The sequence below is a fragment of the Leuciscus leuciscus genome (genome assembly GCF_965113295.1).
Source record: "Leuciscus leuciscus genome assembly, chromosome: 13".
In the NCBI taxonomy this organism is placed as follows: domain Eukaryota; kingdom Metazoa; phylum Chordata; class Actinopteri; order Cypriniformes; family Leuciscidae; genus Leuciscus; species Leuciscus leuciscus.
Window position 1 is genome coordinate 29,303,670 of NC_138737.1, and position 23,418 is coordinate 29,327,087.

At 39.1% G+C, this 23,418-nt stretch overlaps 1 protein-coding gene and 1 long non-coding RNA gene across 3 annotated transcripts; both read right to left on the reverse strand.

The window, feature by feature from the left end:
* Positions 1-1,074: 1,074 nt before the first annotated feature.
* Positions 1,075-18,317, reverse strand: sult1st3 (sulfotransferase family 1, cytosolic sulfotransferase 3). Of its 2 annotated transcripts, none has more exons than XM_082189479.1 (8): positions 18,132-18,317; positions 10,236-10,374; positions 8,720-8,848; positions 3,191-3,291; positions 2,351-2,477; positions 2,050-2,147; positions 1,788-1,962; positions 1,075-1,707 (listed from the first exon to the last, which is right to left on the reverse strand). In XM_082189479.1, exons 1-8 carry the CDS (start codon positions 18,153-18,155, stop codon positions 1,589-1,591), a joined length of 912 nt encoding a protein of 303 aa, XP_082045605.1. In that variant the 5' UTR covers positions 18,156-18,317; the 3' UTR covers positions 1,075-1,588. The 2 variants fall into 2 exon arrangements, with proteins under 2 accessions (XP_082045605.1, XP_082045606.1); XM_082189480.1 differs by having other exon boundaries at positions 18,111-18,317.
* LOC309513574 lies at positions 5,192-6,754 on the reverse strand. Its single transcript, XR_014211476.1, has 2 exons — positions 6,307-6,754; positions 5,192-6,261 (listed from the first exon to the last, which is right to left on the reverse strand). It is a non-coding gene; the product is annotated as an uncharacterized lncRNA (long non-coding RNA).
* Positions 18,318-23,418: the final 5,101 nt, after the last annotated feature.

Genomic DNA, 23,418 nt, shown 5'->3' on the forward strand with positions numbered 1-23,418 from the left:
CTGATATACAGATTATACACACAGAGGAGGAGTAGCTACGGTGCACTACATAGCACTACCTGTTACACATGCGTAAATCAGCAAAACACAGCTGGTTTCACTGGCGGCATGGTGGCGGTGCGAAAGCGGTGCTTGTGCATCGAAAATCTTGCCGCTTCCACAAGCACGGCTTTAACCAATTATTGAACAGATTATTAAAAAACAATAAAACATTTCACTGAGCTCATATCAGAGTGTTGAAAACATGGAGAAGATTGTTTTAAATGTAATGGACCCTTTCTGGGGTTCTCAAAAGTGGAAGTCATCATAGTTGGGTTAACGTCTATAGTGATGAAAGGAAGACGACGGCAATATTTTTGTATTCCACATTGCTCCAGTAGCAAAAGATAAAAATCATGATAGCGTTTCCCAAAAAAGGAAAAAATATACAGAGATTAATTACGTTGGTCAAAAGAGAGAAAGATGTCAAATATGCCATCACTCCTTCAGCCGTTGTTTTAGAAACACACCCGCGAAAGTGTTATAAATGTGTATTAAAATTGTTAAAAAACGTTGGTAAAAGTTTAGGGTCCAATTCTCACTATTAGTTAGGTGCTTATTAGCATGCATATTACTAGGATATTGGCTGTGTATAGTACTTATAAAGCACATATTAATGCCTTATTCTGCATGACCTTATTCTACATCATTAATCCCAATTCCTACCCAGTACCTAAACTTAACTATCTTACTAACTATTAATAAGCAGTAATTAGGAGTTTATTGAGGCAAAAAAATCATAGTTAATAGTTAGTTAACAGTGGTAATTTGACCCTAATCTAAAGTGTGACCAAAATGCTACTAGTGAAATGTCCTGTGAAAAGGGTCCATGGAATTCCCAGAGTTGTATGACCTATCATAATCTCATACAGTGATGTATAAAAATAAAAATAATCCAGAGTGTGAGCGCACAAGTTGTTTTGCCAGGTAAAAATACAAATACATGCAAAATGTCATAGTTAATTGTGTCTGAAATGAAAACTACGCTAGTCATATTATCATGAAATTATAAATAACGAATAACAAAAACACAAATTTCCAATTATGTTTGATTTATTTAGTTGTTTGTAAATACAACTGTGGCCATGTTGATTGTAACAAAAGTTGCATTGTGTAATTTTTGGGCCACTACTGGCACCATAATGACTGGTTTTTCACAGAAATCAACTTATTTTTGATTACTTATATAATGTATTTAATAACTGGACAAATTTCTATAAATGGAATATAATTTTGTCAGACACTTGATCATTTATTGATCATTTGATCACTTGATCATACCCTGGGACCAGTTGCATAAACCACTATGACTAGTCTTAAAAGTTAGACATCTTATTTTTTCTTTAAGACTGTTCATAACTTTTTTTATTTTTAAATCAGTTACATAAAAACGTAGATTGGCCTAATTTGACACTGAAAAGTTAATTTGATTAAAAAAAAAGTTACCTTGATTAACTGCTAGTCGGTCATACTAGATTTTAAGACACCGTCTTAACAAAATGGTAAAGTTTATGCTACTGGCCCCTGGAGAAAGACTGAGAACTCAAGTCTAAAGTTTAATCTCAGTGCGGAACTTGACAGTGGTATTCTTCATCTTCTGTTTGTAGACTTCATCAAACTGTTCATTTTGTGCCACAGTGAAGTGATTTTTCCAGTCTCCAACTTTGCCTTTTGGAAAGAAAAGATTAAAGCAAGTTAAAGGACGGAATTCAGAGGGACTAAATTAGATGATTGAGTAGTTTATTAACCTTTCCGCATGAAGGGTGAGATCTTGAAGTCCATGACTGGGACTGTGGAATAGTTGGTCATCTTGTTCTGTTTCATGGCATCAAATTGAACCCCCTTTGTTATGTTCTCTCTCTCTTCTACTGAGGTGGACAAACCCAAGAAGGAACACAAACGTTCCACCTCACGTCCTGTGTCCTGAAAAAGACAGAAAAATATACACCTTAGACACATTTAAGATACTGATTTTACGCTTGATAAAAAAGAAAAGAAAAAAGAACTTACTTCAACCAAATCCTCATAGAACAAGTATAGTAGGTTAGAATAAGTCTGTTTCTTCTCCCACCATCCACTGACATGGTCGTACCAAGGACCAAACACATCTAAGAGGACATGGCTGGTGTTAAATCATGTTTCTCAGTGACAGATTTCTTAATGTTTTTGTAGTTTATAATATTATATTTATATTTATATATATATATATTTTTTTTTTCAGATATTAAAATGGTTCTTTAAAAAGTTTCAAATCGTAACTGACAAAAAATAAATAAATATATTATTAGACTTAAACAAGAATTGTCCATACTCTTTCCTTCCATAAATTTCTGTAAGAAGGTGTTCCAGTCTCCTGGTTCAGGCTGTACCATGTTCATTCGATTAAAATGAAAATATGAAACTGCATTGTCTTTTGCATTCCGAGCTACATACACAATCTAGAATGAGTGAACAAAAATTATAACATGAAACAGGACATGAAGTAATTTTATTTAAAGATTATTTATATAGAGTGCTGTAACAGGTATACTTTTGCATGAAAAAAATAAAAATAATAATAATGATGAAGAAATGGTTGTGTCACAGCTAAAAAGTAAAACCACACCTAAATGTAAAAAATAATGTTGCTGTTTAAATTTTTGGATTACCAGAAATAATCAGTACCTAATTACTCTAAGTAAGCAACATTTTAGACACGACAATGTCCTAATATCACCACCATTTTTTGTAGGTTAAATAGTTCCAGTTGTAGTTTTTTTTTTTTTACAAACAGTTTTAAAAGCAATTACCACAAATGCTAAACATTTCATTTCAATAAAACTGCAATTCAATGAGGCAGTTTCTATTAAAGGTTATTCAAATGAGTCTTTAAATTAGTCTTTAAAATGAGTCTTTAAAACATAAATACACAGTATATAAATGAATTTATGAATAAATATCATAAAATTAAATAAAATCAAGATAGAACATAATTTTACTCAAATCACTTTATAAGATTATCATGAAATGAGTTTCACATCATCATCATCATCATCATCATGACTTATGGCAGACTAATGACATGTTGTCACATTCAGGTATGTTTATTATATTTTTATTGTTTGTCATGTCATAGAGTGAAAAAAAAAAAAAAAAAAAAAAAAACCCCTACCTTTGAGTTCTGCTCCCAGAAGGACTTGGGCACAAGCTGAACGGGTAAGTGAGTTTTGATGAGACGAGGCGACGTGATCAGATTATCAGCCAGTTCCGTTCCTGAAAAAGTTAGTGAACAATGTGGCTCTAAATTTAATGTGTCCCAGTGTCACTCAGCCAAGACATGATCTCACTCACTACTAAACATCACTGAACTTACTTACTTAAGCTAGACTGTGACGCTATTTTCTTCTGGAAACAAACTTTGTTGCATTATTTTCCTGTTATCTCTGTAAAGCTGCTTTGAAACAATCTGTATTGTAAAAAGCTCTATATAAATAAATGTGACTTGACTACAAAATAAGAGCTATACTGTATGTGAATACATACATTGAACAGGGAAAGATTAGAAATTTGTGTAAAAAAGAAAAGAAAAAACACATTTCCTTGGTTCTTAATCTGGGTACTGTGTTAAAAGGTGCTCCTCGCATTTTACTCATCATTATTTACAGGCCTCCAAAATATTCTCCAGCCTTTGCTGAGGACTTTACAGAACTGTTATCAACAATTACCTCAGAGTTTGACTGTTTTGCCATTGCTGGAGATTTTAACATTCACATAGATAATGCAGAAAACAATATGGCAAAAGAAATCAAAACTGTTTTAAAAACTTTTGATCTGACTCAGCATGTACATGGACCCACACACAATCATGGACACACTCTAGATTTACTTATCAGTAAGGGTCTAAACATTTCATCGATTGTTGTTAAGGATGTAGCACTGTCTGATCATTTCTGTATTTTCTTTGATATATTGATCTCTCCTGCCACTGAAGCTAGATCTGTGTCTGTCAAGAAGAGATGCTTAAATGAGAACACTAGTGTACTATTTATGAAGGCTATATCTTTAACACCAAGCATATCTGCTGACTCTGTTGATTTTCTCCTTGATTCTTTTAACTCAAAAGTTAAAAATATAATTGATGATATTGCTCCTGTTAAAGACAGGAAGAAGAGTGGCAGACAAAAAGCACCTTGGAGAAACTCAACAGCAGTGCAAAATATGAAAAGACAATGCAGAAAAGCAGAGTGCATGTGGCGGAAGACAAAACTTGTAGTCCATTATAACATCTACAAAGACAGCCTGCATGCTTTCAATATGGAACTAGGCAAAGCTAGACAGACTTTCTTCTCAAATATTATAAACAGCAATTTAAACAATACCCGCACTCTTTTTGCTACTGTAGAGAGACTGACAAACCCCCCAAGCCAGATTCCCAGTGAAATGCTCTCAGACAACAAGTGCAGTGAGTTTGCTTCTTTCTTCTCTGAGAAAATCAATAATATCAGAAAGGTGATCAGCACATCCTTGAGTTGTGCTGGGGTCAGACAGATCAGACCACCTGAGAAAGTGGTTACTATGTCTGACTTCAAAGAAATTGATGGCAAAATTTTGGAAGAAACCATACAACACCTTAAAACATCAACATGCACTCTTGACACACTTCCCACATCTTTTTTCAAAAGTGTGCTAAACAGTTTAGAAGCAGATCTTCTAGAAGTGGTAAATGCCTCACTTCTTTCTGGGAGTTTTCCAAACTCCCTGAAAACTGCAGTTGTCAAGCCCCTCCTGAAAAAGAGCAATCTGGATAAGACCATATTAAGCAACTATAGACCGATCTCAAATCTTCCTTTCATAGGCAAGATCATTGAAAAAGTTGTCTTCAATCAGCTGAACAAATTCTTAAGCTCGAATGGATACTTTGACAATTTTCAATCTGGTTTCCGACCGCACCACAGCACAGAGACAGCGCTCATAAAGATAATAAACGATATTCGCTTAAATACTGATTCAGGAAAATTATCAGTGCTGGTACTACTCGACCTCAGTGCTGCATTTGACACTGTCGATCATAACATACTTCTTGACAGGCTGGAAAACTGGGTGGGGCTTTCTGGGATAGTCCTAAAATGGTTCAGGTCATACTTAGATGGGAGAGGTTATTATGTTAGTATAGGAGACCATAAGTCTGAGTGGACATCCATGAAATGCGGAGTCCCTCAAGGCTCAATTCTTGCGCCACTCCTGTTCAACCTGTATATGCTCCCAATGAGCCAAATAATGAGAAATAACCAAATTGCTTACCACAGCTATGCAGACGGCACACAGCTGTACTTAGCCCTATCGCCTAATGATTACAGCCCCATTGACTCCCTGTGCCAATGCATTGACGAAGTCAACAGTTGGATGTGTCAAAACTTTCTTCAGTTAAACAAAGACAAAACTGAAGTTATTGCGTTTGGAAACAAAGATGAAGTTCTCAAGGTGAACGCATACCTTCACTCTAGGGGTCAAACAACTAAACATCAAGTCAGGAATCTTGGTGTGACACTAGAGTCAGACCTTAGTTTCAGTAGTCATGTCAAAGCAATAACTAAATCAGCATACTATCATCTGAAAAATATTGCAAGAATTAGATGCTTTGTTTCCAGACAAGACTTAGAGAAACTTGTGCATGCTTTCATCACCAGCAGGGTGGATTATTGTAATGGACTCCTCACTGGCCTCCCCAAAAAGACCATAAGACAGTTGCAGCTCATACAGAACGCTGCCGCTAGGATTCTGAGCAGAACCAGAAAATATGAACATATCACACCAGTCCTCAGGTCTTTACACTGGCTCCCAGTTAGATTTAGGATTGATTTTAAAGTATTATTACTGGTATATAAATCATTCAATGGCCTAGGACCTCAATACATTGCAGATATGCTCACTGAATATAAACCCAACAGATCACTCAGATCATTAGGATCATATCTGCTAGAAATACCAAGGGTTCACTCTAAGCATGGCGAGTCCGCTTTTAGCTATTATGCCAGCCGCAGCTGGAACCAGCTTCCAGAAGAGATCAGATGTGCTCCTACAGTGGTCACATTCAAATCCAGACTCAAAACACTTCTGTTTAGCTATGCATTTACTGAATGAGCACTGTGCCGCTGTTCGTCCGACTGTTTGTACTGTACTGTATTTTATTTTATTTTTCTAAACTGTTTTAATTATTCTTATTTCTTTTAATTATTTTAATTTCTCCTATGTCAGCAGGGCATTTAGCCCGAAACTGTAAATGCCCACTCAGAAGGTAAAAGAAAGTGATAATGTGAAAGTGACGTGTATTAATGTGGGTTTGAAAGTAGAACAGTATTTAAATGACGATATTAAAGTTTTCGTCTGAGAAAGAATGTGAACGCAGTGCTAAAGAAAGTGAAAAGAACGTGTGAGTAAATGAGGGAGAAAAGAAAGTTAAAGGAAAGTTGATAGATGGAAGTCGTAAGAAGATTGAAGGTTAAAAGAAGGAAAGATTTAAGTCTTAAGGGAATCCTTTGAAGGAAAGATCTATAATAATATTCTTTTTATTTTTACTTTTAAAAGTTCTGTATTTTATTTAATTTTTCTAAACTGTTTTAATTATTCTTATTTCTTTTTCTTATTTTAATTTCTTCTATGTAAAGCACTTTGAATTACCATTGTGTATGAAATGTGCTATATAAATAAACTTGCCTTGCCTTGCCTTGCCTTGCCTTAATGTAGGCTATTGCAGAGATGGGCAACTCTTATAATGATGAGGGCCAGGGTAATTGATATGCCAATGGAGATGATGACCTCCCCAGATCCCTTGGGCTGGACGGCCATCTAAGACTGCTCCCAAGCCCGTACGGAAAGCGTCTGTCGTTAGCATCTTGCGATGAAAACACGCGCCTAATGTGGGACTCAAGGTGAGGAACCGGGGCGTGTAAGCCCGTGGCGCGTAACCCTTATTTGTCTTTAGGGTTTGGCCCTTGGATGAAAACCCCTGGCTTTGAGACACAACTGAAATGGTCTCATGTGCCTTCAAGAAGGCCCATAGGTATCACCATGGACTCAGCTGCCATAAGACCTAGACTTCTTTGAAAGTGATGAAAAGTAATTTCCTGACCTAGCCTGATATTGCTCAGGGTGTTTAAGATGGTCTCGATATGTGCGGGAGACAGTTGTGCCCGCATGATGACTGAGTGCCATACAACCCCTAAGTAAGTTGTCCTCTGGGCAGGCAAGAGAACGCTTTTCTTGGCGCTGAGTCTTAACCCCAGAGATACAAGATGAGCGAGGACAACATCCTGATGCTGGAGCGCAAGCTCTTGAGACTGGGCCAGGATCAGCCAGTTGTCTATGTAATTCAAAATGCAGATGCCCTAGAGTCGCAGCGGAGCCAGAGCTACATCCATGCATTGTGTGCGGGGTGACAAGGCTAGGAAGAATGGAAGAACCCGATATTTTTAAGCTTTGCCCCAGAAAGCGAACCTCAGGAACTTCCCGTGTTGTGGCAAAATTTCTATTTGAAAATATGCATCCTTGAGATCGACTGTGACAAACCAATTTTTGTGTTGAATTTGAGACACAATCATCTTGTATGTTCTGAGAGAACGGTTCAGACCGAGAAGATCTAAAATTGGACGCAACCCCCCATCTTTTTTGGGAACCAGAAAGTACCGACTGTAGTAGCCCGACTCTCTCTCTGGGAGGGGAACATGTTCTATGGCCCCTTTGCCCAGAAGAGATTGCAGCTCTTGTGACAGCAAATGCACTTGCTCCAGTTTTATGGTAGTGGAGACCATGCTGTTGAAACACGGAGGGCAGTGCGCAAATTGTATTCTGTAACCTTTTTCTACTGTCTTTAGGACCCAAGGAGAGATACTTGGTGGTAGTTTGCAAGCTGCCAACTTCTCTGAAAGGGGTTCTAATTTCAACTAATTTCAACTAATTTCATACTTGGTCTTGTCCTGGGAGACAGCAGAAAGCAACAGAACATTCAACATTTCGCTGTAAACACATTTTAAACACATAAAAACATTTTGCTGTTGCCCCCGAAACACAGAAGGTGGCGAGGATGGAACAGTGGTGTCATAAGGGAGTAGAGAAGGAGCTGCTTGATGTATTTTTACGCGCCCCGTCCTGGGGGCCACAGGATTTTTCTGAGAATTTCCAGAAATTCTGGATTTTTCAGTCTTTCCATGGCTTTTCAACCCTTGGTTTCACAGAGAAGGCTTCAGCCTAGTCCCAGACTAAAATGCATGTTTGAGCTGCTTTAACTGAAAGCAACTTGCACTGCCACTTTAAGGCATGTTTATAAAAGCTACTTAAATGCCCTAATTGAACTAAGGCCTAATCCTGGCTCAGTCTAAGCCCTGTCTGTGAAACCAGGCCCAAATGTTTTAAAATTTATAATCATAGAATACAAATTAATATAAATAAAATAAATAAATAAATAAAATAAAATACATGCAAGTTAGAAAACAGAATACATGAAGGACTTTAAAATATTGTGGAATAGCAACACTAAATCTGTTAATAACTTGTGATCTTGGTTCAGTTCATAATTCAAAAGTATATAATGGACTTGTAAGACATTGTAATATTTTTTTTACAGTGAAAATGTAAAACAAAGTTTAATAGTGAACATGAAACACAAACAAATTCAGTGGACATCCATTATGCTGTGATCTCTGACCTGATGGTATAATTTGAAAACTTGACTCCAGGAATGGCACTCTCATATGGATAGGCTGGGAAGTCTGGCGCTCTTGATCATCCTTACCAAAATACAGAAGGTCTAGAATATAAGAAACCCATGTGGTACCTAGAAGAAGAATGGCGAGAATTCTGCATGATTAAAATCCTCTATTAGAGGGATATTTTTAAATCACTTTTTGTGTCTGAAATCGGTAATGTGTACTACATCTAAGGTGACATCTAGAACAATTGCAGGTTTGGAATCAAACTTTGAATTTGAATTATAAGAAATGTTTTAAATAGTAGTTTATACTGCTACAATGTAATATAGGCCTAAACACTTTCAGAACTCAAACAAGACCAAAGAGAAGTCCTAAAAAAGCATTTTATTGAAAATTTTCAGGGACAGATTAACAATGAGCATTGAAGCACATGCCTGGGGCACTACATCTAGGGAGGATCATATACATTTTTTCAAAGGTTATTCTCTCATGCTTGCATAATGATCACTCAGAATGAGTCCACTAAACTAGTGCTTCTCAAACCACTGCATATTTTGTATGTCTCCCTTGAACTTGCAATTTCTACTAATGAGCTGATGTGTGGAATCAGGTGTGTTAAAAGGGGGAAGACATCCAAAAATGTGGTCCCCAGGACTGGTTTGAGAAGCACTGCACTAAACCAACAACTACACACTCTCCTGCCCCCCTCCTGATGACTGATTTTACTAAATCAACCCTCCTTCTCTCCCTCCCTCCTTATCTCCCTCCCTCCCTCCCTCCCTCCTTCTCTCCCTCCCTCCTTCTCTCCCTCCCTCCTTCTCATTCTCCCTCCCTCCTTCCCTCAGTCAGAGGGCAGGGTGGCCTGCATACCTAGTGACCCAGAAATAAAACTTCTACAATTTTGAGATGTCAGATGAAAACATCTACATGTAGGCAACGCTTATTCAGTATTCAGAAACTTGTCAGTCCAGATAAGCTGGGACACACTTAACGACTGCAAGGCAGATTATGAATGTGATTTGATACTTACAACTGATCATGCCCAAACATGCAGAGTCAGAGACAGTTGCGTTCAGTCAGTGTTTAAAATCTGCTCCAGTCATTGGAAAGTGTGTAAGTGTGTTCAGTTCAGTCTTAGAATGTTTCAGCTAGATGTTAAGTGTGTCCCCGGCATTACCGTGAGGAGAGCAGTATAAATACTTGTATTTCGAAACATGAAATATGCTGATTTGCTGCTCAAGGATTTCTTATCCAAATAGAAAACAGCTTTTTTAAATTATATTTATTATTATTATTATTATATACAATATTATGATATTTCACAATATTACTGTTTTTACTGAACTAGAATAAATGAAGCCAGGTTGAGCATAAGAGAAGTCTTTCAAAAACATAAAAAATATTACTGACCTAAAACTTTTAAACGTATGGCATGTATGTACTGTATACTGTATATAGATCCGTGGTCACATCACATGCTGGCAAAATGTATTAATCATGCAGTACCCTCACCTGCTTTGGGGTAAGTGGCGATCAGAATGTCATCAGGTCTTGCTTGAAAGTTTTTCACCTTTTCCCAGTTGTCAGTGAAGTAGTGGATCATAGAAACACCCTCAAAATCAAACAGTTCAGGCCGACCAGGTAGTTTCATCTAAAGTTTTAAAAAGTCTCAAGTTATTGCTGTGGTTTCACTGCATTAATCCCTGCGTAGGAATAATCAGGTTTTTCAGGTTTCAGAGGAAGAAAAGAAAAATGCAAAACATACACAAAGAAATAGATTTTTAAATACAGCATTTACAAACCTTTTAAGACAGACCTTTTATGAGCTCTGATGATAAGAGACTTAACTTCGATAAGATACCTTGAAAAGTATCAATATTCTATACCATTTTCGATACCACGGGGAATAACCACTATATACTATCATTTATTTTGAATATTATCACATTTTTTGTCCATCCATTGAAAGTATAGGGCTTCGCAATCAATAATTTCCTCTGAATTAACAAAAATATTAACAAAAAATATATGGGAATATACTGCAAAATATAATGTGATATATTAAATAATCCATTTCCATTTATGGGAAACTAGTACTTATATTTTTCAATATACTGCAATATATACATTGATCATGTATGTGTTAGGTTTCTGGTGTGTTCTATTCACACTACACACAAGGAAGTGCTGATACAAAGTCGGTTGATCTGTTAGTATTTAATGTTCTATTATTTTGGAATTTAAAAAGGATTTATGGTATGTGTGAGTTTTTGGGGTTACCATTGTGCTGAAGATTAGAGCCTGTATTTTAAAAGTAACGGCTGCGTACTCCTCAGCAGTGATAGTCTCTTGGCTAAATACTTTAGTGCATGCAGCTTAACTAGCTTGAAAATACAAAATATTTATAATGTAAATAATTAAGAAATATATTACATTATATATTTCTCTATATATGTGTGTTTATGTTAGCCTAGAATCTAGACGCACCCTAGCGGCAGCAAAATTAATTTTGCAGCCAGGGTAGTCTAGCAACTCTCCGTTGACTTTCGAGCTGGAAAATCATGAATCAAATCGTGTATAGAGTCGGTGGGCGGAAGTTTTGCAATGTTTATTTAGAGCAAGGCAGTTAGGGGTATTGGTATTCTTCCTCTGGGTGCCAGCACATGTGGGTGTGGATGGTAATGAGGAGGTAGACAAGTTGGCAAAGAAAGCATTAAATCATCCACAAATAGAAATTAATGTATCACTAAGTAAATCAGAAATCAAGAGATTAATAGCAATTGAAATTAGTAAAAGATGGCAAAAGATATGGAATAGTGACTCTAAAGGAAGACATCTTTATCAAATTCAGGAACGGGTTGGAAATGAGAGGAAAAGATATGGAAATAGGAAAAAAGATGTCATTATTACAAGGTTAAGAATTGGTCACACTGCATTAAATTATAGTCTTTATAAAATAGGGAAGCATGATACAGGAAACTGTGATAATTGCGGGGATTTAGAAACAGTGCAGCATATTCTTTTAGAATGTGCTGCATATGAAAGGGAGAGACAACAGTTAAGTCAAGAGTTACGAAGGATGGGAGTTGATACAATTTCAATAAAAGTATTGTTAGGAAATGGGACAAGACAATCAAGAATTCATGAATTACTAATTAAATATCTAAATAAAACAGGAATAATAAATAGAATTAAATTTTTTTTTTTTTTTTTTTTCATTTCATTTCATTTCTTCCAAAGCCAAGTACACTCCACACTCCAGATCAGTAGGTGGCGGAAATGCACCATTTATGTTGGTCTGCCAATCCGCCATTAAATACCAGAAGAAGAAGAAGAAGAAGAGTCGGTGGGCGGGCTTAACATAATGACGACAGAGTTGTGGCAGTTCCGTGTGAATTCCCTGCTACTTGAAAACAAAGAATGGCTGGCTGCTGCTGGCGAACAGCGGTCTTTCGAATTGGCTTTGGCCGCGACTCTGGAGGACTTGCAGTTAAGCTTTTCTTTGAGAAAAGAACAAAGAACAGCACTTAAGTCATTCTTAAAAAAGATGTGTAGTTTTGCCGACCAGGGGTGCGTTTCCCGAAAGCGGTCGGAAGTTCCGTCGTTATCAGCATAGTTCAACGATTTGGTGTTTCCCGAAACAATCGTTCCAACGAACGTTCGCAAACAGCATCGCAAACTTGTGTGGTTGGAACGACAGCTCTCGAGCTGTGGTTAGAAGCATAGTTTCTAGTTTACATGAGATGTAGACTGAATAAATCCTTATCTTGAGCAAAATAAGCAAGCTGACATTCAGTACAACCCGTGTTATTTATTTAGAATACATACAAATGTAATTTTGTCTTTTAGTAACTAAAACGTCTTTTAGTTTGTCGAGAGATTTAAAGCACCGTTTTTGAAGACTGCGCATGTGCGAACGTGCGCTACTATGTAAGAAAGAGCCAAATATTGAGTCTGGTAATAAAGCAAAATAACTGAGAAAAATTAGAAATGGTCTTCAGATGCCATGTCTGTAACTTATATGACAAAATCTAGCGTTAATTCGATCTCAAACAGATTAATTAAAATAAGTTATTAGTCCACCACGTGCGAGACGTCATAAACCAACGTGGTTGAACGATACTTTGCGACATACGGTTTCGGGAAACAGTCGTGACTAGCTAGTTGATTTCTCCAACGATGCATCGTACTATGGTAGTTAAGCAGCGAGCTATATAGTTGTACGGAAACGCACCCCAGATACGGCAAAAGTTTAATCTACTAGCTCCGCTGGTGGGAAAACGCTCTGGTTGGTTGTAGCGCTATCCTATTGCGTGCAGAGGGAATTTGAAAGACAACCGTTTATCCCGCCCCTCGGATTGAGCCGTGCCAATGGTGAGTTGCCAGACCTAACATCTTGATGTAGGTCTGGCTTGCCAGGCTATGTTTATGTTGCATGAGTAAATATATCTCCAATATATTACACATGCAGTAGCATATCTTATCACATATATATATTATGAAGTGTATTACTGAATATAAAATTACATACATTATGATATATTAGTATGTTGTCACATATTTTTCAATATATGAAAAGCGGAAATTCCTTAGGTATTATTCGATATATTGTAATATATTAATACAATATATTATTGTATATTGTATATTTTCAAATATACTGTTAAACCACTTAATATATTGATCATTCATATAGGGAAATATATTTTCTTTTCATAAGAACACTGTTTCCAGGAAACATGTCGTTCAACCCGGAAACCGTAGCAAAACGTTGTGCACCGGTTTGAGCTTGAATGTGCTCCTGAACATGAAACAAAAACAAAAACAACCTGTGAAATATATAGACATTGCTCAATTGCCATTATATCTATCTCATCTAAGTATTTGCTCACTCAATGTATTTGTGTTTTTACAATGGGGCAATTTTGTTGCAGTAGCACAAGATAGCTTGATTTCAAACTTTGAATTGAATTAAAAAAACAGTCAGTAATAAAAAAAATAAAAAACATAAAAAATCACTAACAATAGCACAAATAAACAAACTGGAACAAAGACACAAATGACATAAATTGCCTCTAGGAAAATAAAAAGGTTTTCAGGTAGGTCTAACAGTAGTAGGGCTATTCGGGTAAGAAATAATACAGAACTAAACAACATAATTAAAAGTAAAATGATCTTGTATCATTTTCATTGTAAAAATTATAAACAGATGAATCAAATAAAGTTACAAAAGTTATTCAGTCAAGAGCAGTGAGTGATTTTCTCTTTGCCTTTTGTTATTTGATTAACAACTTGATTAAAGGAGCTGTATGTAAGATTGTGGCCAAAACTGGTACTGCAATCACTTTCAAATTACTGTAGAGCGGTGTATCCCCTCCCCCTCCCCCCTGACCCGAGGTTGCCAGATAGGTTGCAGGATCCAGCAGGAACGTAGGCTGCTACGTAGCTGTGGTAACTAGAGCAGAGCTGGCAACCCCGATGCCGAAACACTACTGACTTCGTGATTGGTAGATAGGTGGAGAGTGGCGCTTCAGGCCAAAACACAAGATGACAACATCAACATCAGTTGAGGGCTGCAACTTCACTTTTTAAATGACAATATCCTGGCCGGACTACTGTTGTCAGTGATATAAGTATTTGAAATGAACCTGATTTCTTAATGTCTAGTGACATATCAGGGCCATTTTATGATTAATTGAAATACATTTCTTAAATACAGCTCCTTTAAGAGCAACAAGCCGCGAAAAAGAAATCTATTTGGCCCTTGCAAGCTGTTTGAGAGGCAGCGTGTGCACACTTTGGATGTGAGCACGGGAATGAAAATGATGTACAATCTCAAGCCGAAATTCAGACCAACCCTTCTTATGATGTGGATTTTTTTATTTTTTATTTTATTATATATTTTTTACAGTTTTTACCAATTTCAAAAAATGTTAAGGATTTTTTACACGTCACCGCTGCTCTTGCCAGACGGCACACACGGTTGGGAAACACTAGCCTAAAGTATATTGCACTTAAGTTATTTTCACACTGATATCATGTGATTTTCTTGTTTATTTTCACACTTTCTGAACTGTGTATTTCCATTTCCATTCCATTACTGTCACAGGTTGCTGCAAGGAGGCTCGCGACACATAACATTTGGTGAAATAAATGGAATTTAAAAATATTATCATGGAGAAAACTGTCACGATCACCAGCTGGAGTGCCCTTGATAACCACCAGAGCGCACTCCACCCCAGACTATTGCCACTCAATCAACAACTACACTTTCCATTACCCATTGCCTGGATTCATTATTGTTTTATCACTTCCACCTGTGTGTCATTACCCTTGATAACTCTGACTAAATATACTTGGTTTATTCAATCATTCTCTGTGAAGATCTATAGGGCATGTCTGAGGTCATCAATAGATTATGGTTTTGTAGTTTATGGAGCAGCGGCAAAAACAATATTGGAAAAAAATAATAGATTACAGTATAGAGCATTACGTGTATGCATCGGAGCTGTTAAGACAACCCCCATTAATGCAATACTCATAGAAGCAGGAGAGATACCACTGGAGTTAAGAAGAGAGAAATTAGCGTTGGCATATTATTGGATCAGTCAAGTCAAGTCAAGGATCAGATTAAAAGGAAGTGGGAAAGAAAACCCAACAAAAGAAACAATACAGGAATGTTGGGAGTATTCCAAGTTTCAGGGGCTTGGGTTTGGATGGACAAGGGAAAAAAGAGTGAGGGAATATGAAATGGAAGCCTTAGATTTCACCACGGCCAATCCAGTTAGTAATGTTTCACCATGGCTTTTCCAGAAGTAAAGGCCGATATTAATATCCTGGAAAAGAAAAGAGAATGGAGAACAGAGGAAGTGAGAGTTAAAACAAGCATTTACATTAGAAACAGTTATTATAATTATTTAAAGATTTACACAGACGGATCCAAGAACAAACAGGAATGTGTGGGAGTTGGAGTTCATATACCAGAATTTAAAATAAATCTCTCCAAAAGACTATCTGACCGGTTATCTGTATATACAGCAGAAATAGTGGCAGTCATTATTGCATTACAGTGGGTTGAAGAGGTCAGACCTGATAGGGTGGTACTATGCACAGACTCTTTAGCTATCATAAAAAGCATATAGTCAATGATATCAGTCAGAGAAGACCTACTAATAGAACTTTATCACAGTTTGCTAAGATTACATTGGGGTGGCATAGATGTAGTTTTGTCGGGTGCCAGGCAGCACATGAGGGGGTTAAAGGGAACGGGATTGCAGACAAACTGGCTAAAGAGGCATTGCTAAAGGTAATAACAGTTACAATTCCACTGTAGGAAAAGGCGAAGGAAAAGCGGTGGTTAAGAAGAAAGGACTTGAAATATGGCAGAAATTGTGGGAGGAAGACAGGAAAGGAAGGAGATATTATAAAATACAAAAATTAGTCAGTATAAAGAGTTACATGGAAAGGACCAGGAGAGAGGAAATTGTAATGACTAGACTCACGGTGGATCACACAGACATCACACTCCGATGACTCCGATCTTCAACCAGTTTTAACTGGATAATATTCTGACTGTTCCAAACCAGTCTGACTTCTGACCTGTAATGCTGCCTGAATCATAATCATACACTGTTCATTCATTGGCTAGAGTAGAACTGGCCCACCGACTGAGCCTGGGTTCTCCCAAGGTTTTTTTCTCCATTCTGCCACCTGATGGAGTTTTGGTTCCTTGCCACTGACGCCTTTTTCCACCTTTGTTGCCACTGGCTTGGCTTGCTTAGTTGGGGACATTAAATTTAACATTAAATCTAATATTCAACAATAATATTGATCTGCCTGCATTGACACTATTATACAAGAACTGAACTGAGCTGGACGATGACATCAGAGTTTACTCAAGGGCGGCTATATATATATAAATTAACTAAATGAATAACTTTTTTTTAAAACAAAAATGAAACATCACTGAACTTACTTAAAAACCCCTTACCTGTCAGGGATCACTGGTGATCCTGGATTATTTTAGTTCAAAATATGTTTGAGCTTATATATCTCAATATTAATAACAGTCTGGTTAATTTAGAGTCTTGAACTATAAACTCTCAAGGGTTGGCTTTCTAAATGTATGTGTGTTATGTTTCTATTCAGAATTACTTATGAGCAGTAACCTTTTTATTTTGGGCATTTCATGTATGCAGCACTTGCCAAAATTGGGGGTGATGAGGAAGGGGTTAAGCTGGAACTTAACAAGATGGCCAGAGCCTCTTCACAAGATAGCCACCGCACCAGAGCCTCCAGGCGTCATGGTTGTTTCGCCAGAGCCTTCAGCTGTCATGGACAGTGTTACCGGTCGACATGAACGTTACACATGAAGCCATTAAGGCAACCCAGGCATTTGAGACTGGCTTCAAGTCTACAAGACACAACTCTGATGTCGATTTCTGCAGTGGCATCAAGTCTGGGTGTCTCAGTAGTGGTCCCACTGACAATTGCACTCCCTGTTACAGCGATGGCCATTTAGTGTGTTTGGGCCGTGCACTTCGCTTCAGTTCAAGAGCCCGCTCCAAAGCCTACTCAAGCCCATTAGTCTGCTCCAGAGTTCGCTCCTGTCCCAGAGCCCAGCCTCATGAACAATGAACTTCCTGTTAGCCCCAACATGACCGCAGAGGTCATACCTGAACTTCCTGTCAACCTCGACACGACCGCAGAGGTTGTATTTTAACTTTCTTTCTGCCTTGACGTGACCGCAGAGGTCGTATCTGAACTTCCTGTCTGCCTCGACCGCAGAAGTTGTATCTGAACTTCCTGTCCAACCTACTCCGCTCTGGGCGCCTGCCCGCCCTGATCTAAAAATGTCCTTGTGTGGTCTTCGAGGCTTTGTTCTTCCTGCTCAAGGCAGAGCAGTTGAACAGCTGGTAAGTCCATAGTAAAGGGGGAAAAAGAAAAAAATTATCTATTCTAGGTTCCGGATTCTGTCACAGGTTGCTGCAAGGAGGCGAACAACTCAGGAGATTTGTTGAAATAAACTGATTGTATAATATAATCACTGAGAATACTCAGAAGAACACAAACAATTAAACATTGATGATATGGAACAATGAACAGACAGAACTCAGGGTTTAAATACACAGAGAATGTAATCAAATAGAAACAGAACAGGTGTGTGGAATTTAGGGACTGTGGAAACTAATTAACAAACTGGGAAACTAGGACCTCAGGAAAGCAGGAACAGACTGAAAACGAAACTAAAATAGAACATACACATTACAATTACATTGCAGTTGTTTTTTTCATTTATACCTTGCTAATTCCCATTCCCAATTTTTTTCACCCCCAAGGGTGAATGAAACAGCTTTTGATTTATTAATGCGATTTACTTCAACATACTTAAAATATTTATTTACTCACTGAGGACGATTCATGGATTTCCATTATGGTGAAAAGGTGTTCCTTTATAACCGTTTTCTCAATCTTTTCCCTTTCCCTTTTTCTTTTGTTCTTCTCTTTTGCTCTCCTCAAATGTTTCTTGAAGCTCTTCTGTGTTAAATTACATTATGTGCTGTCAGTCTTGCAATGCTTATACTGTATATACAAATCACAGCTTATCTTGTCCTCCCTCCCTCACTCCCTCCCTCACGTTCAAGTTCACGTTCACGTTCAACTCTCTCTCTCTCTCTCTCTCTCTCTGCACTTTGCACTCAACATGAAACAACAGGTTTTGCAAGTTCAGAAAGTCCACACTCAATAAACTTTTCCACAATCATAATGACAGATGTAGTCTCTCTCTCTCTCTCTCTCTCTCTCTCTCTCTGCACTTTGCACTCAACATGAAACTACAGGTTTTGCAAGTTCAGAAAGTCCACACTCAAACTTTTCCACAATCATAATGACAGATTTAGTCAGTCTCTCTCTCTCTCTCTCTCTCTCTCTCTCTCTCTCTTAATATTTTTTTTTTTATTGTTTTGTTGGTGATTTAAATTTAGGTTTTGCTTTATTAGTTTAGTTGGGAGGGTAAGGAAGTGTATAATATTCTGTGTCTGCTCCCGGTTTTGTTCTGGGAGCATGGCTGCCCCAGGTAGCGGGAGTTTTGATTTTTTTTTATGTGCCATCAAGGCGTAAAGATAGACTCAGCGGTCAGTATAGAAAGTGTAGCTGCTAGGAGAAGTGATTGGGCCTGAGAACATTCTGTTTGTGTCTCGCATGAACAGCATCTTGCTTGTGTTTGTGAAGACAAACTGGTTCTTCAAGACAAACTGGGCGAATTAGATCTGTCTTTAAAATTTCCTCATGACGAGTTTTATAATGTAATTTTTATCTGCGCTTGTCCAGGCAAATTGAATAAGACTGATAAAAATCATCCACTGATGATGGTGAGAAAAATGCATTACCTACTGTTGCTGAGGTCACTGAAACAAGTATGGCTCAAAAATTGGTACCAATAGCAGACGCTGAAAGAGTAACAGAAGTTCTACTGGCAGATAAGACTACTGAGGTGAAGAGTGGGTGCCGCTGAGGCGGAGAAAAATAAAGTATCCGCGGTGAATGATCAGTTTGCAGGTCAGGTGAACGAGTTGCAAAACAGCGACGGCTCGGCCGTAGCAGTTGAGCAACTTTCAGCCGGTTTAGATGGGAATCAGTGTTCTGTGATTGATTCAGAAGATTGTGCCTTTAAAACGCCTCAAAAGAGAAGACTAAAGCAACGTCATATTGGTAAACAGGCGAAAAGAATGGGTGATTGTGACTTTAGTCCGACTGATACAGAGAGTGAAAGCGATTTCTCTGAATGTAGTGTTTTATGTAATTTACCTCAGAGTGGATTTTTCAGCCGGTCTTACAGTGTGGAGGACATAAAGTCCTTTCTCAAAGTGACAAAAAATGCAAGAACAGTTTGTGAAGTTGAAGAATATTTAGTTACAGTTTATTGAAAAAGCAAAGACTTTTAGGAACCAGGAAGTTAATCGTCTAAAGAAAACTCTTGCAAAACTTAATGCACAACCTAGACTGTATATGTTAGTAATGATAATTGTGGAAGACATTTTATCTTTAAGATGTGTGTGACCATCATATGACGGTAAAAGAGCACACACAAACCTTATTCTAATATGGAATTCTATTGGAATAGTAAAGAGTGTAGTACGTGACAGGAGGACCTCCACTCAAGGATACAATATGATGAACAAGTCTAAGAATGTTGCATGTATGGTTGAAAATACCATCATTGGCCTAGAAAAACAACATTCTGGGAGTCAAAACTATAAAGGAGGAAGGATGCCCTCTCTTCACTGTCACACTCTACAGCCACTCTATGTGACTGTATAACTGCTGTCCTTTTCTTGCAAGAAAATAAACCTCAAAGACGATTGGAAATGTTTGTCTCTTATTCAGTGATAGAATTCTGTTTGCCTCCACAATGTGGTGTAGTCAACAGGATTCCTTGGATGTGCCTCTTGGACCCAAGAGCGGACGGTGTTTGGCCACCTGGACTGAGCAGTTCCAGCTTCACCTCGTAAACTTGAGAGAGAGGAGCCGACCGCCAGGGTCCAAGAGAGACACCACTGGAATCATAAAAAGAACTGAAGTAGCATCTCAACAGCATCTCTTGGCTGCTGTTGAGTTGGTTTGCGTCTGTAAGCTTTGTATATCTTTCTGTTTTGAATCATTATTTACTATCATTCCTTGTTGTTTATACTGTTAAATATAACTTACTCAACATCACACAGCGAACCTGACATCGCTAGCTTCAATCTAAATCGTTATTGCTAGCACAAAACGCTAGTAATTCGCTTGCCTGTTAGCGTGCCATCCATGCGCTCTTTATTTAAAAACATTTTTTTCTCTCTCGTGCCTTTTACACGTTCATCAAACAAACTGTGGTGAGTAGGATCAGTCAACAAACACAGTGGGTCATGTCATCTTCTCCTCTTATTGTCACTTGCACTTCATGTAACATGTATAGCATTGTCATGATTCCTGTCCTGTGTTTCCCTTGTCTTGTGTGGACTTTTGTTATCTCCTGTCCTGTGCCATGTTTTGTAGTCCTTTGTAGTTTTTCTCATTTATTAGTCCCCAGGTGTTTCTAATTATCCCCGCCCCCTTGTTATCTTGTTTAGCTTGTTTGCCTGTGTATTTAAACCTCTGTGCTTCAGTTGTTGTTTGTTGGTCGTTGTAGCTGTTTCCATGTTCTAGTCCTGAGTTCTGTGTCCCATTGTTTGCCCTGGATTTCCTGTTTCATTAAAGCTTGCATGTGGATTCTCTCTCTGCTTCGTCCTTGCCTCATCGTAACAGAACGACCGACCAAACGATGAATCCAGCAGCTTTAAATGGTAATCTCCAGCCAAGTAGGCACCTATGCCTGATTCTTATCCCCAGGATGCCTGCCGCCACATCTGCCAAGCCTGAGTCTCTTTGCGTGATGCCTGCAAAGCCTGAGTCTCTTCGCGTGATGCCTGCAAAGCCTGAGTCTCTTCGCATCATGCCTGCAAAGCCTGAGTCTCTTCGCGTCATGCCTGCAAAGCCTGAGTCTCTTTGCGTCATGCCTGCAAAGTTTGAGTCTCTTCACGTCACTTCTGCCGATCCAGAGACTGTTCACGTCACTTCTGTTCACGTCGCTTCTGCCGATCCAGAGACTGTTCACGTCGCTTCTGCCGATCCAGAGACTGCTCACGTCGCTTCTGCCGATCCAGAGACTGCTCACGTCACTTCTGCCGATCCAGAGACTGTTCACGTCACTTCTGCCGATCCAGAGACTGTTCACGTCACGTCTGCCGATCCAGAGACTGTTCACGTCGCTTCTGCCGATCCAGAGACTGTTCACTTCACGCCCGCCGAGCCAGTGTCTCCGGACAAGATGGCCGCCGCCGAGCCAGTGTCTCTGGACAAGATGGCCGCCGCCGCCGCCGAGCCAGTGTCTCCGGACAAGATGGTCGCCGCCACCGAGACAATGTCTCCGGACAAGATGGCCGCCGCCGAGCCAGTGCCTCTGGACAAGATGGCCGCCGCCGCCGAGCCAGAGTCTGTGATGGTCCTGCCCAGCTCAAAGCCCTCTTCGCCGCTGGTCCGCCATGGCCACCCGAAGGGTCGTCTCCGCCATGGCCGCCTGAAGGGTTGTCTCCGCCCTGGCCGCCTGAAGGGTCGACTCCGCCCTGGCCGCCTGAAGGGTTGTCTTCGCCTCAAGGGTTATCTCCGCCCTGGGGGTCGTCTCCGCCTGAAGGGTCGTCTCCGCCTGAGGGGTCTTCTCCGCCCTGGCCGCCTGAAGGGTCGTCTCCGCCTAAAGGGTCTTCTCCGCCCTGGTCGCCTGCACTGCCTGCTCCGCCCTGGCCTCCCGTACTACTGCAGTCTCCAGGCCCTCTTCCGCTCCACGGGCCTGGCCCTCCATCCCGCCCCCCGGGTCCGCCTCCGCTCCACCACCCTCCTGAACTATTTCCTGAGGAGCGTCTGGAATCCGCTCCTTAAGTGGGGGGCTATGTCTAACAAGCATAGCCTTCTCTGTCAGCACAGGATTTACATGTGATAAATGCAGGGAGATAGTCAGGCTGACGGAGAAGATTTCAGAACTAGAGACACGCATCCAAACTTTAATTCAAGGTTAAATTGTAAGAGTGCAAGGGCTTTAGATACTGCTTTGGATGTGACTAGCTTAGTGAACTCTGTACATTGTTCGGTTCCGGCTGTAGAGCCCGTGTAGCAGGGCAGTTGGGTGACGGTGAGATGCTGTAGTCACGGGACAAAACACCACTCTTCCGTTCCGATTACAACATGAAACAGATTCTCCCCACTCAGAGACACTGTGAATCCTGTTGAATGTGTCCTAGTTATTAGTGATTCTATTACACGGAATGTGAAAATAGAGACACCAGCCACCAAAGTCACATGTTTGCCGGGAGCCAGAGCACCTGACATCAAAGCAAATTTAAAAGTGCTGGCTAATGCCAATCGTAAATTCTCTAAGATTATTATTCTCGCAAGTATGATGTCAGGAACTGTACATCTCTGGCCCCCTTCCTGTTCGCCGGGGTGATGAGATACTTAGTAGACTGTCCTCACTCAATGGCTGGCTGTCTAAGTGGTGTCCGCAAAATAATTTAGAATTCATAGACAATTGGAAAAGTTTTTAGCCGTCTGCTAGCTGTCTCACGTCACTGAGGTCAGATAAATCCCATCACATAGAGACTCTTTCATCTAGATATCATCATATAGAGACTGTGTCTGTTCCCCGAATTAGGAAATACAAAAAACTTCCAAACCCATATAAAGGTAACATTTTTATTGATGTTCAACAAATAAAAATGAGCAATTGATAAAGCTTGGGTTGCTTACTTCAAAAGCACTTATTGTTAATGATATGATTACAGATTATAATCTAGCTGTGCTGTGTTTGACAGAAACCTGGCTAAAACCAAACGATTACATTACTTTAAATGAGTCCACCCCCCAGGATTACGGTTATAAACATGAACCTCATCTGAAAGGCAAAGAGGGAGGTGTTGCTGTAATTTATAGTAATATTTTCAGAATTACTAAGAAGTCTGGTAACACTTTCTAATAACTGCACACTATTAATCATTAGTTAAGCGTTAGTAAACAGTTAGTTCATAATTTGTTCGTTAATTTGTTAGTTATGAAGCATTTAGTAGTGGTCAGTTAACAATTTTTGTGAGCTCATCTAAAATGAGGACTATTTATGCCTTGTACAGCA